Source organism: Phoca vitulina, unplaced genomic scaffold, assembly GCF_004348235.1.
Source record: "Phoca vitulina isolate PV1807 unplaced genomic scaffold, GSC_HSeal_1.0 scaffold20, whole genome shotgun sequence".
In the NCBI taxonomy this organism is placed as follows: domain Eukaryota; kingdom Metazoa; phylum Chordata; class Mammalia; order Carnivora; family Phocidae; genus Phoca; species Phoca vitulina.
Genome location: NW_022589723.1, coordinates 16,926,585 through 16,941,148, shown reverse-complemented (window position 1 = coordinate 16,941,148; position 14,564 = coordinate 16,926,585). Strand labels below are relative to the sequence as shown.

At 40.6% G+C, this 14,564-nt stretch overlaps 2 protein-coding genes across 4 annotated transcripts in view; one reads left to right on the top strand and one right to left on the bottom strand.

Moving 5' to 3' along the window:
• FAM227B (family with sequence similarity 227 member B) overlaps nucleotides 1-8,754 on the top strand; it is a 210,254-nt gene extending 201,500 nt beyond the window's left edge. The window contains exons 15-18 of the mRNA XM_032417961.1: nucleotides 1,233-1,308; nucleotides 2,179-2,253; nucleotides 5,493-5,562; nucleotides 8,613-8,754. Of these exons, the coding sequence (XP_032273852.1) occupies nucleotides 1,233-1,308; nucleotides 2,179-2,253; nucleotides 5,493-5,562; nucleotides 8,613-8,729 (338 nt within the window). The 3' untranslated portion in view covers nucleotides 8,730-8,754. The remainder of the gene's footprint in view (nucleotides 1-1,232; nucleotides 1,309-2,178; nucleotides 2,254-5,492; nucleotides 5,563-8,612) is intronic.
• The window catches only part of GALK2 (galactokinase 2), a 119,609-nt gene continuing 112,631 nt past the window's right edge, over nucleotides 7,587-14,564 (bottom strand). For all 3 annotated transcript variants that reach the window (XM_032417954.1, XM_032417953.1, XM_032417952.1), the window contains exon 10: nucleotides 7,587-9,313. In XM_032417954.1, coding sequence (XP_032273845.1) covers nucleotides 9,097-9,313 — 217 coding nt within the window. In that variant the 3' untranslated portion in view covers nucleotides 7,587-9,096. The remainder of the gene's footprint in view (nucleotides 9,314-14,564) is intronic.

Below are 14,564 nucleotides of genomic sequence, written 5' to 3'. Positions count from 1 at the left end.
TCTAGCGTTGCTGAGAAAGTGGTCTGGAGTGCACAGAAAATCAGGTGTTCTTTTCCTTGGTCCTAAGGCCTTGATGTTCAAGTTATACGTGATTGAAGATAAATCCTGAATAGTTTAGAGCTCCATAGGAAAGACATAAATTTTATTCAGGCTTATTGGGAGCATCTTTGTTGTGGAGCCGTTCATGTTTTTTCCTTCTGGTTACCTTAATTGAGATACAGTACTCAGGAGTTAAGGTCATAAAGTTAAGTACCTACGTGGTCCCGCTCCAGGGACCAAATCCACTGGGCTTCTCCTTTCTTATGTCAGATAAATAAGATTAAAATGAGCATCAAGGACAGCTGTGAAGTAGACCCTAAATTTGCATTCAGAGAAAGATAGAGGTAATATTGAAGTGTGCTTCAGGAGGGGGAGCGGGGGTCATACGAGGACAGTCTCATCCCCTGGATCTTGGTGATTGCAGAGGTTTAAGAGCTCCCAGTTTACCAGTGAGGCTCAGGTCTTCTTTTAACACAAGCTGAGGGCTACCTCCTAGAGTCATTTGCCAATTGCCGTCTCAGAAGGGAAGTGTCTGCTTTGTCAGACGCGAATGTGGGTTTAAGACCAGGGTTAGGAGCACAACCACAGGCTGTATCAGAAACAGATGGGACAAGAGCCCCGGGCTCATTCACAGCACACTGACACCTTCTACTTATCATCTTTCTTCCCTGCAGTTAGTAGAGGCCACCAGCCTAAGGCAACCAACATATACTGCCAGTCACCTCCACAGCCTTTCAGAGAAGTCAAGAGACCTTGAGGTTTTCAGTATATGGAGAAATGAAAAAATGCCTAAATAGGGTTACAGAAATGTTGGTACATTTTAAATATTTACATTTAACATTTTAAATATTTACATTTAACAAATGCTTTTAATGTACACACACACATACACACACAAAGCACTTACACAAAACACCACAAAAAAAGGGAATTACAGAATTTATGAAACTAGAGCACTGTGGGTGGTGTAGTCCAGATAATGGGACACAAGTTTAACGTGGTCTAGTGGGTACTGTCTTCTTTCAGTCCTCTCAGTGTAACTCTGGACGTCCTATTCATGTCCACAGTTAAGACCCTTCCTGACTGGGAGGCCCAGGCCAGACGGCCCTCTCAGTCCCCCTGTGATGGGTACTGTCCTCCTCTCCCACATGTTCCTAATTAAAAATCTTTCCTTGACCGTAAGCCAATCACACCACCTGCTCCAACTTACCGTGATATTATAAAGGAGGCAAAAAGACAATTTGCAAGGAACCAAAAGGAATTTCGGATGTAAGTTGGTGCCATACTCTTGTTAAATAGAAAATCACAAACTCTTTTAGAGCTGGAAGTAATCATAGAATTCATCTACAGTAAGCTCCTTATCTTACCAGTGAGGAGTCACTTCTGAGTGTCTAACAGACTTGGAGCTTCTTTTCTGGTAAGTGTCAAGGATGCATGTTGGAGCCGTGGAGCCATGGCAGGTGTCAGGGATTGAAGGAAGAAAGAAAGCTTTGCTGTGCTGTGGTCGGGGGGATGCACCCCAGCATGGAAAGCCCAGAAGAGAGCTCAAGGGACTAGAGACTGGAGTACTGTTTATTTACAAAGAAGAGCCCTGGAAGAACAGAAAGGTGTGTTTGCAGCATGAGTTCCCTGGAGCTGGAGTGGCAGTTGGGGCGGCACTGAGGAAAGCACACTCAAATACAGCAAAGAGAGGGAAATGGAAGAACAGCCAGGCAGGTCTTATCCAGCAGGCAGGACAAAAGTTTGAGCCTCTGCTTTCCAAGAGTGCCCGTTCCCCTCCCACCTTCCTCTAGCCCCCCAATCCCCCCCCACACATGCCCACGCACACACAGCCCTTAGATTTCCTGTGCCCGGTTGGAAGAACAGGTATGGACACTTGGTGAGAGGGCCCCTGTGGAAGCAGCAAGGCGGAGTCCAAACCATACCCAGGTGTCACGGGTGACCTCTTTGGTATGTATTTATAGGAGGGGGTATTCTGGGGGACTCCTCACACCAAGTAGTGCATAGGGAGGGGATGCTGAAGAATTGGGTTTCTAAAGGGCTTTCACTGACATGAAGTCAGAGAATTGTTAATTTATTCTTTCCCAATTAGAAATCCTGCTTTATTTTAAAATTTAATTTGAAATTTTGATTTTATAGAGAAAAGCACAGAATTAACGAAGAAATAAAACTCCTAAAACAGCGGCAGGAAAGAATTGACAAGGAGCTTGATAGGTTTGTTCCTTATTCAACTTTGTAGTGATTAAAAACATTTTAACTGAGGGGCGCCTGGGTGGCTCAGTCGGTTAAGCTTCCGACTCTTGGTTTTGGCTCAGGTCATGATCTCGCGGTCATGGGATCGAGCCCCATGTTGGGCTCTGAGCTCAGTGCAGTCTGCTTCAGATTATCTCTCCCTCTCCCTCCCACTCATTCTCTCATTCTCTCAAATAAATAAATTAAAAATCTAGGGGCACCCAGGTGGCGTAGTCAGTTAAGCAGCTGCCTTCAGCTCGGGTCATGATCTTGGGGTCCTGGGATGGAGTCCCACATTAGGCTCTGTGCTCAGTGGGGATCCTGCTTCTCCCTCTCCCACTCCCCCTGCTGTGCTGTCAAATAAATAAATAAAATCTTTTAAAAAATAAAATAAATGAAAAATCTATTTAAAAAACCATAAAACATTTTAATTGAACAAATGTGTTACCCAAAACTACAATCAACAGTCCATCTGGAATAACATTTTGACCTTCTTTGTCCACAGAACCAACTACTCTGCTAATTTAATTAATTGCTAAACATCACCATCATCTCCTTTTACTCTTCAGCTTTAGGACTTAAGCTGAAGGCTTTTTAAAAAAATAAAAAACCCGTAACAATGCCCTGCCCTAGGGAAGACGTAAACTAGAAAAACAACCTATTTAGCTGGTCTCCCTTGGGCTAGTTCTTTGTTCCCCTTCTGCCCCTACACACACAAACATTTTTTGGGCACATTTAATTTGTTTATTTTACAAATTAGAGTATAAAAAGGAAAACTATAAAGTATTGAGACTAACCTACTTCTAGCATACCCACATGCACAAGAATGTGTCAGATGAGCGCAGCCCTTCAGACGGGTGCCTTGTAAGACCACAGCTGTGTGCCATTCATCTTCTAATTACTATTTTGGAACTTAAAAAGCTAGTTTCCTATAGAGCTGTCAAATCACTATGTTGTACACCTGAATCTAATGTAACATTATACGGATGCTATACTTCAGTTTAAAAAAAAAAAAAAACTAGTTTCTGGGCTCCTGGCTGGCTCAGTCAGTGAAACATGCAACTTTTGATTTTGGGGTTGTGAGTTCGAGCCCCACATTGGGTGTAGAGATTACTTAAAAATAAAATTTTAAAAAATAAATAAAATAAAAATTAAAAAGTTAGTTTCCCATTACAGGAGAAAATCCACTCCATTACTTTAGAATATTCTCTCACTTTTTACCAAATATCACCCAAATTTCCCCTTCACAATACCTGCATTAGAAAATCTGATTGCAGGGGCGCCTGGATGGCTCTAGTCGGTTAAGTGTCCGACTCTTGGTTTCAGCTCAGCTCATGATCCTCAGGGTCTTGAGATCAAGCCCCACATCGGGCCCCATGCTGGACATGGAGCCTGCTTGGTCTCTCTCTCCTCCTCCTTCTGCCCCTCTCCATTTCCCCCACCCCCCACTCTCTCTCTCTCAAAAAAGAAAGGAAGGAAGGAAGGAAGAGAGAGAGAGAGAAAGAAAGAAAGAAAGAAGAAAGAAAAAGAAAAAGAAAGAGAAAGAAAGAAAGATAGATCTGGTTCCAGGTGACTTTTACAAGTTCCCCCAAATTAAATCTATATGGGACAGGATTTCTCATCACTGAGGATGTAACAGAAGAATGTAGGACAGTCAGAGCAATTTGCAAGAAGCACTCAAATATGTTTTATGCAATGGGACATTGTTAGAGAAAATAAAGGGAAAATATTCATATATATAAATCTCATATGCCTGTTAAATCTATAGGCACAGCATACACGTTTCTATCTGTAATCTTCAAAAAAGAGATACTCATGGAGAGGAAAAGAAAGATAAGCAGAAAGATGGGGGTTAGGAAGTGGTGGTGGTTACAGCCACTGAATTGTACACTTTAAAAGGGTGAATTTTATGGTATGAGACATATGTCAATAAAACTGTTATTTAAAAAAGACAAGAGGGGCACTGTATATTAAAAGGGTGAGTCAGAAGATGGCTTGATTTTAACAAAGTGAGATGAACCAGAGTTAATCTGAATATGACTCGCATCTCAAGGAGATTCTAAGAGGGTGTTACCGAGAAAGGGCATCAGGAATATTTTGGAGTGTGTTTAAATAGGACTATGAGAAAGAGACCCAGACTGGGAGAGCCAGATTTGAGAAAAGCGGGAGAGGAGAGACCCAGAGGGTAATCCTAAGTGAGGAGAAAAGCCGGTGGAGGAGATAAAATGGGCAGAGATAAAGCAGAAGATGAGTAAGGGGCATTTGTGGGCGGCAGAGCACTGACGCAGGAGGCCCTTGAGAGCTAGGCTTACTGCGCCCCCAGGGGTGCCCGACACTAAATGCTAAAGAAACCGAGAGAGGCGGCCTTGCAGGGAGGCTAACCTAAACTTTATGCTTTAGCAACGTATATTTGGAATTTTCCAAAATGTTTACTTCCTACAAACCCCATGGAGGAAAAATAATTTTAAAATGTCTCACTTGAAAATTGCCAGTGAAATTAATAGCCAGCCATACGTCCTTTTTTCATTTTTGTTTCTCTTGCTAATGTTTCTCCTTCATCCCCAGTTCTTACCCATCCTAGCTTTTGCCTACCCCTGCCTCTCCCCTCATCCACAGATCTCTGGAAAGTTTTCTGCTGCCTCCTGAATTCAGCTATCCAACTCCTTCCTAAATACTTCTTGAATGAGTACTCGGTGACAAAAATCAGGATAGATTCCTGGATTCCTGCGTCCACGAGCTTCCAGCCTTGTCCGTCCCTTTCCCCCCAGATCTTTCCCCTGCCAGCCCCGTGTACTCTTCTGTCCCCATGGACACTCCTTAAAGTCTGCGCCAGAGCCGGGCAAGCGAAATCAGTTCAGCAAATACTGTGCTCACTCTCTCCTCGCTGAAGAGAATGCTTCACTCCGGTGGTTGAATTGAAGGCTCGAGTCACACTGCTTGGGTTCAAATCCTATATTACTTGCTAGCTGTATGACTGTGGGCAGGTTAATTAACCTACCTGAGCCTTTTTATATATAATATAAAAAATATATCCAGTATATAATACTGGATAATAGTACCAACTTGATAAGACTGTTGTAAGGACAATTGAATGAATATATGTAAACTGCTGGTAAATGCCCAGCATATTAAATTTTGTGTAAATGTTAGCTCTTAGATGGTGTCAGTATAAAAACAATTGGTTTGGCTACTGATTTTCTTTTTTTTAATTTTTTGATTAGACTCCAGGCAAAGGCTACCAAAAAACCTTACGAAGTTAAGAGTGACTTTGAGAATTTCCTCCATAAACTGGTATGTTTCCCTTTTGAAGATAATTGAGAATTCTCTCTGTAGCTTCTCTTATATGGACTGGACAACATTTAATAAGCAATATATGGTTTCACATCCAAGTCACAGTGGCAAGGTAGAATACACTATTGTCATTTAATCATCCACGTGTACATTTAAGATAATCTGTTTTTCATAGTAGTGACAACCTCATGCCCACTTATCCTCATCCCTTGCTTCCGACCACGGGCAGTTTATGCAACTGAAAACCTCCAAATGTGGTCAAAATTTCAAACTAATAGAAAATTATCAGTGTGTGAAGTCATATTTTATTTTCTGTTAATAATTCAGTAAAAAATATATTGGATTCTAATGACCGTGTTAGATGAGTGGTCCCTGCAGAAATTAGAAGGTTCTAAACAGGACTCAAATGAGAGAGAGGAAGAGAAGAAAGGAGACTGCTCCGTCTGTCCAGTTTTCTCTGTCCCCTCCTCATGCTCCTCCTTAACTTCTGGGCAGTTCTGTTAAATCTGAAGGTTCTTCTTCCCTTCCAGCAGGCAAAAACATGTAGAGAAAACGGTGCAATAAATGTGGGGGTTGGGAAATCTGAGGTCAGAAACAGGAGAGAGCTTTTTATTTTTAGCATGTCTCTAGAATGATCCTCATTGTCTACTGCTGTGATGTCAAAAACAGAGGTCAAATAATCTAATCAAATTCCCGTCTGAGCCAAAAGGTGAGAGAAGGGAGTAAAACACCTGGGTATTTAATATTAAACAAATAGGACTATTCTTTACTTCTACACAAAAAAATTCTTTCTCCCATTCTTCTTGGTCTCCCTTCACTACTACTACAGACATGGGTACAATTACTTCTGAGATATAAGAAAACCACTGTGCCAGTGTGCTGGTGGAAGGCAAGTGACCTCAGCGGGTACGTGGTACATGGCCTGAGTATCGGGGAAAGTACAGGTTATGGAAACTGTAGCACACCGGAGGGCCCACGCCTCATCCAAACAAAGCAATACCGCAGCTCTAGTTCACACACACACACACACACACACACCCTGCCCCCCGCCAGGAGTGGAGGCCAGCGGAGAAGCAGATCTTCCACCATCAGGAATCCAGATTCTTCTGTAGAATTCCTGATTAGAACCCCACATTTGTCAATACTCTGGGGGCCAAACTAAATGTATCTGCAGACCAGATGTGGTCCGTGGGCTGCTGGGTTTGTAACCCCTCCTCTAAATGCTGGACTTGGAGCTCTTCAAAAGCTACCTCCAGCCAGTATAACCTATCTTCTCCACCGTATCCCAGGGCAAACTCCTCACCCCCACTGAACCTTCTGAATACCCTATGTTTGCTCATACTCATATACTTACCTATCTGCAGTGCCTACTCCCCAGCTTTCAAATTCTACTCATCCTTTAGGGCCCGCTCAAATTCCACCTTCTTCATGAAGCTTTTTTCCAGTTGTCCTAGCCCCAACCTTCCCAGAAAAGTTTGAGATCTCTCATAATTTCTAGAATAACAGTGATGATTTAATTGAAAAACAGTTCTTTTCTTCAAGCCAGACATTGAGACAAATAGAGAGTAGACCCCTGGCTCAGAACAACTGCGTCCTCCAAAGCAGAGGGCACAATGGAAATTTTTACTCACCTGTTGCAAGAAGGAATCTCATGGTGAAAAATTTAAATAGAATAGCAAAGCAACGGAAAGTACCACATTTTTTGTTTTTTGGGTTTGGGGTTTTTTTTACAGTAATCCAGGTATCTTTAAATAATTATGTACCAACCACAGATCTTCTGTGGAAAATGGAAAGGTATTTAAAAACAAAGAAATACAATCTGGGGTGCCTGGGTGGCTCAGTCTGTTAAGAGTCAGCCTTTGACTCAGGTCATGATCCTGGGATCCCAGAATTCCTCACTTCTCCCTCTCCTTCTTCCCGTCCTCACCCCCACCCCAGCTTGTGCTCGCTGTCTCTCTTGCTCTCTCTCACTCTCTCTCAAACAAATAAATTTAAAAATTTTAAAAAACAAAAACAAAGAATTATTTAAAATCAATTCAGATTTTGGATTATTGGGTGTTATAAAACTCAAAATTCTTCAACAAATTTGACTTAAGCTTTCTCAATCTCAAGTGTTTACCTTTCTTTAAAGAATGAAAATGCACCAGGAGTTTGTTTTAGAAGAATGGGTTTCCTAGTACTTTATATGACTGCTGTCCTTTGAGAAATACTAGAACCAGCTTTGCCTTAGCCTCTCTGAAACTGAGATTCAAAATGATGATGTCCAGTCTTTAAGCTGTACATTAATGAGCAAAACAATCATAGAATAATACAAAATTGTGGTAATTTTCTGGATAATTCATACCATAAGACTGCTGCTGCCTCAATTATATGATAATATCAGCAAAATGTTTTTTGGTCTAAATCTTCCTATAATTCAGGAAGGCCCTCTTGCGAGAAAGCCATTCACTTACCATCACCACATTACACATCACCACAAACACTTCCGGCCACTTTTTTTTTTTTGACCACTTTTGATAAATATATACAGGACTCACCAACACCCCTACCCAATCCCAGAACCTACTCTTACCCACAGGCCTGCACACCCATCCTCCACTGGTCAACATATACACACGAGAGCAGCTAGTCACACAACAGACCGTTGCAGGGCCTGGGTGCGGTTTCCCAGACCAGTAAACATGCCTTTTGGATCAGAGTGGCATTTGAGAAAAGTTAGCATAGAGTGGGAAGAAAGTAAATTCAATGAACAAATTGAATTATCTGAATTATCATCCAGATAATTCTCTATTTCAATGTGAACAGAGATAAAGACGGAAAGCGTCTTTTATCTAAGTTTCTCTATTAAGTGATAGAGAAAGCTCAGGGCCAAAAGAATTGAAAGTGATTATTTATGTGATAGCACATAGTTTTTAAAAGTAAATGAGCCTAAATCCATCTTTGCTTTAAAAAAAAAAAAAGTGATTCTTCTCATCTTGATAATTGGTGTAACTTCACATTCAAGTATCCAGGAAAATTTATGAATCTTTAATAACGTATTATTCTAATAGCGTTCTGAAGCTCGAACCAAGAAAGAGTTTCTGGCATCACTCTCATCATCATCATCAACAGAAGACTACAACTATGAAGAAGAAAGTCAAGAGAAACCAGAAATGAACTGTGTTTAAGAATATGGCGTACAATACAATTGTATCCTTTTAATTGTAGCAGTATGTTTAATTCAACGCCAATCCATGGGGTCAGTATCGAATGTCTTTTATCATTCATCTTAAAAAATCCTGAAATCAATAAATCTCAGTAAATCATCCTTAAGAGATCTGTCCAAGCATAATTTTGGCTCTTATTGGTAGAAACATATTTTAAAATGGAAAAATAATCATTATGAAGCATAGAGAGCTTTCAACCATTTCTTTGGAAATACATCTTGATAATAGCAACCGTTCATCATAATACAAAACAGAAAGAGGATTAATTCACTGTGGCATAAGAAGTTCTGCCAGTCCTAAATGCCCTAAATAGTTTCTCTGAGATTTTTTACATTATTTGGGCCTCAAGGAAAACCAAAGCCCCGCCTCCAGGTTTGGTAGCAAACAAACTCTGCTTCTCAAATGTGACGTTTCGGTCGCTCCTCTGGTAATAAGCCTCGTGCACGTTTGCTAGGAAGCTGGTCAGCTTGTCAGCAGGTACTAGCGATACCGTGCAGCCTCCCCATCCTGCTCCGGTGAGTCGGGACCCTTGAGCCCCAAACTTCCTAAAACAGTGAGAAAAAAAACACACATTAGAACCTGTAAATGAAAATGAGAGTGGTTTGCCTGGTGCGTAGAGAGAACACACAGCCTACTCAAGTTCTAAGAAGAGAATATGTGTGGGTTTCTTTGTGGGGGAGGGGGAGGGTAGTTCAGTGTGGCCAAACACTAGGACATGAAGAAATTTATAGTGTTTCAGAAGGTGATTGGAAATTTAATTGTATCTAAAACTAGGCCATGATTCTGGCTCTAAGCAGTAAAAGTTAGCAGTACTATTTGGTGAGAGCTGACAATAACCCATATATAGTCTTGATCCCATAAAGTCACCAATTAAGCAGTTGTATACAGCAAGCTTACAGGTGATCAAGAAGAGGCAACAGGCATGATCAACATTATGAATCAGAAGGTGGCTCCAAATGAGGTCAAATCCAAATTTAAAGTGCAAGTCTTATACAAGTGAGGACTTCCTCCAGTGGCTGTTTAAGGTGTGTTCTTAAGGCTTGGCTATTCCACATAAAAGAATCCGTCCCCTAGAACAGATAGCCTAGATTTGTGCTGAATAAATTTATCCACAAAGAACATATTATTAAACTCTAGACCAGTTTGTCTGTTTAATCTCTAATGGGAAGTTATGCAGACCTTTCCACAAAAAGGACAGTGGCCTCTACAGGTCCATATGCATCTTCCCTGCACCTTTGGGAGCTGGTCTAACCACTGGACTCAGAATTTACCATTAGCCAAACTCTGTGATCGGGATGGAAACCCCTATTTAAACCACCACACAAAAAGAGGTCATTTTAGTCACCATCAACCAGGCACAGTTTCAAACCTGAGATCTGTACCAAAGTGAGAGGCCCTACGCAAAGCACAAGGGTCCCTCATCTTTAAAAGATGTAATTTATCCTGATAATAAAAGTTAACATGTACTTCCAATTCTTCCTAATAAAATTTACTCCAAATTCATAGCAGATTAAAAACTCCATAATTAGTTTAGCACAATTTTGTCCCCTTTTTTCCATCTAAATGAGCTACTTTACTTCCTGGAAAATATCAATAGAATATTAACCCTCCTCTAGGACATCAGATTTATGGCACACCAGTAATTCATTTTCCCCTCAATGATTTTTTCAGTTGATTCCTTTTCATCATCTGTTTTATTCATTAAAGTTTATTTTTCAAATGAAAATAGATGTTTAAGGGAGAAAACAAGATGCTTTCAAATAATAAAGATTACTCATCTCCTGCTGTCCCTCAGACATTCAGCTTATAGCCCAGTAGCTGAACTGAGCCTGGACTCCTATCATCCAGGCTGAAAAGTTTCTCTGACTGTGGGATTCTAGGATATTCTAGGATAATTCTGAGTTCCCAGGCTGGCAAAGGGTCATTCTGCAACTTAGTGATTTGAAAGACAAAACAAAAAAAATAAGTTGTGATATGCAGTCACATCAGACTATCTTTCCCGTGGAAGATGCTGAAATAAAAAAGGAGGTGTCGCTGAGGCATCTCTGGAAGACCCTAACATCAGGGCATCAAAGCCATCCGGGGCATGGTCTAGAGAACAACAGGGTGCCCTCCTACGTGATTCTCTAAGATCCAAGCTCTGCCATCGTGCTGGACTCAAACCAACCAGGTCCTTTATGGTCTTCAATGGACTTCCAGGCGTATTTTCTTACACTTTCTCATTTGAACAGTTTCTGAAAGCTGTGGTTTCAAAACTGAACCTGAAGCAAACTGAGTGTTGTTTCTAACTGGCTGCAAAACCCATAGGAATTGTGCCAAAGGGCTTATTTTCCTCAGTATCCTGCCAGTCTCCAGAAAGCAGAAGCCAGAAGTCTTTCTGGGTAAATATATTCACTTCTGAGTCTCCAGAGGTGCTCTGTCGCCACCCTGCCTGCTGCAGACAGAAATGGACTAGGCTGCATCAGCCACAGGATCTGAAATCATCAGGGCTCCAATTTCCCCAACAGAGAATGATACATGCTATTATAAATAGCCTTCTGCCCCTGAGTCAATGGCACTTGTGGTCACAAATCAGGGGGCTGCCCCACTAGCTGGTCAGCAGCCTGCCCAGCTATATACACTGACAAAGGGCAGAAAGGTCCTGTCTGCAGTGTTCCAAACTGGTCCTTAATATGTATGCCCTTTGGCATATGCCGTAGAAATTCAGGGAGAGGGGCGCCTGGGTGGCTCAGTCGTTAAGCGTCTGCCTTTGGCTCAGGTCATGATCTCAGGGTCCTGGGATCGAGTCCTGTATCGGGCTCCCTGCTCGGTGGGAGGCCTGCTTCTCCCTCTCCCACTCCCCCTGCTTGTGTTCCCTCTCTCGCTGTGCCTCTCTCTGTCAAATAAATAAATAAAATCTTTAAAAAAAAAAAAAAGAAATTCAGAGAGAAATCCAGAAGTTAGGAGACCAGTATAAGCTTCATATTAAGAAAGAAGAGTGGGGTGAGCCGTATTTTTCCTGTGAGAACAGTTAAGACATTAAAAATACAGATCCTTGAGGTCTTGCACATCAGAGAAGCAAAATACAAGACTTATGAAAACCAAAGCCCTAGAATCCCCCGAAAACCACTTTTTTGTGGTGACCAGATGGGAAATAATGTGGAAGGGTTAGTCAAAACAACAAAAGCAGCCTCTGCCTTATCATAAGTGTGATCTATGAAACAAAACAACGGCTAGGGCAGATGAGAGATGAGATTATAAAGAATGTTCCCTTTGATCCTTTTATCACTGAAAAGTACATCCATATAACTAATTTTCCAGGCACCTAATATAGCCTGACGAAAATGTCCTACTCTAAACGAACTGTTTGGACCATAAAGCACTTACTAAGATACAAGGTACAGAAAAAGGTATGGGGGTGGAGGGAGATCCAGTAAGACCCAACTCTGCTATAAAATACAAAGGAAAGAAGCAAGGAATTGTATTGTATTATATTTCAATTCAATTTTATTTATTTCAAAATATTTATATATATAATTATTTCCAAATATTTTGAATTTAGAGACAGGTTATATCTCTCTAACCCCAGCCCAGCACAATTCCAAACATTTGGTAGCTTCTAATAAATCCTTGTTGGATCATTATTATATTTGTTTTAAAATATCAAAATATAAATTCAGGCTGTTTATTTTGTTATTTAATTAAGGTTAGAAAACTTCAATTATGTGAAACAAAGTATAATAATAAAGAGACCATGTCCAAACAATTATAAAATATCTCTTTTGAACAAAATATATATATTTTTAAAGATTTTATTTATTTTTGCAAGAGAGAGAAGAGAGAACACAAGCAGGGGGGAGCAGCAGGCAGAGGGAGAGGGAGAAGCAGGCTCCCCACTGAGCAGGGAGCCCGATGTGGGACTCGATCCCAGGACTCTGGGATCATGACCCAAGCCAAAGGCAGATGCTTAACCAACTGAGCCACCCAGGCGCCCCTGAACAAAATATATTTTTAAAGAAATAGCTAAATTTTAAAATAGAATTTTCTGAGGCACAGAAAACAATTTTAAGTTACATGTGAGACAGCTCACATATGTATATTATATATAAATATAAGCTGTTAGTAATGTATTCTATATGTGGAAAGACTTCTAGCTCCTGCTTTAAAGCCTAGAATCTTCTGGCTACAATCTCAGGGAAACAGACCTTCCAGAACAATTTCTATGATTTTTGCAGCCACGTTGGAAACACTTTCAGATTGTTTTAGATTCAAGAGACCACAAACTTCAAATACTGTTCAAATGAGAAAGTACAAGAAAACATAACTCTGTAAGTCTATCTGAGCAATGTAAGCCACTAAAGGCAATGGAAGACCCATTGAGTTGGTTCCTACAAATGGCATGTATATAATAGGGGTGGGGGTGGGTGATGGAGAGGACAGTAAGTAGAAGATAGGCCCAAAGAGAAGTGAGCCCCTAAGTGCAGCTGAAATGGGCCTCTCCCTTTATATGTCAGAGTGTGAAGATTAACCTCAAGATCATGAGAAAGGGAACATACAAATATGGGTTTACACTGCATTCTTCCCTGACATGGTCAGGAGAATGGGTGCAAGAGGCTGAGCAGCAGAGCTGTGGAATAAAGTTTGAAAAGACTTCTGAGGAAGACAGCAAATTAACTTTTGGATTCTTTGTTAGTCTATTAACATTTGTCATTCATCTTCCTTAATAGCTTGGACAATGATGCAGCAATGAGGTCTCTAATTTCACCAAGTGTCAAAACAGAAATAAAAGGCATTAGCTATTTTTTTCTTAAGTATAACCAAGAAAACCGATAACGAATGATATAACTGACTTGGTTTCAGAACTGTTCTGTGTTTCTCAATGAATCCTACTTCACAATTTAGCTGTGTCTTAAAATTTACATTTTGTTCATTTAATAGAGTTATTTTATAATTGGACAAGCTTCATCTTTTCCTTTCATCATTATACTTTCACATAATTGAGGTCTTCTAACATTAATTTAATAAAAATAGTAAACAGTCTAACTGCATAAATGTAGTTTCCTTTCTTTGGATGCTAAACTGATTTTCTCTTAAAGAACAGTAAAAGCCTCAACTGAAAAAAAAAATCCTTTCTTTCTCCCCCTCTTCTCTCCACTTGGGTCACATAGTAGCTTCTTACACAGTATCCTTATAGGCTAGCTACCTAGAGATGCCTTTTGAATGTAGTCTAGCTCAGATCACATTAAGATTTCAGCTTGTATGACAGGTGTTGGTGAGGATGTGGAGAAAGCGGAACCCTCTTGCACTGTTGGTAGGAATGCAAACTGGTGCAGCCACTGCGGAAAACAGTATGGAGGGTCCTCAAAAGGTTAAAAATAGAACTACAATCCAGCAATCACACTACTAGGTATTCACCCACAGGATACAAAAACACTAATTCAAAGGGATGCATGCACCCCAATATTTATAGCAGTTATTTTTTTTATTGTTTACAATAGTTATTATTTACAATAGCCAAGTTATGGAAATAGCCCACGTGTCCATCGATTGATGAATGGATAAAGAAGATGTAGTATGTATGTGTATACACACACACACACACACACACACACACACACAGAATGGACTATTACTCAGCCATAAAAAAGAATGAAATCCTGCCATTTGCAACGGGACATGGATGGAGCTAGTGTATAATGCTAAGTGAAATAAGTCAGTCAGAGAAAGACAAATACCATGTGATTTCACTCCTATGTGGAATTTAAGGAACAAAACAAATGAGCAAAGGGAAAAAAAGTGAGAGAGAGAGAGAGGCAA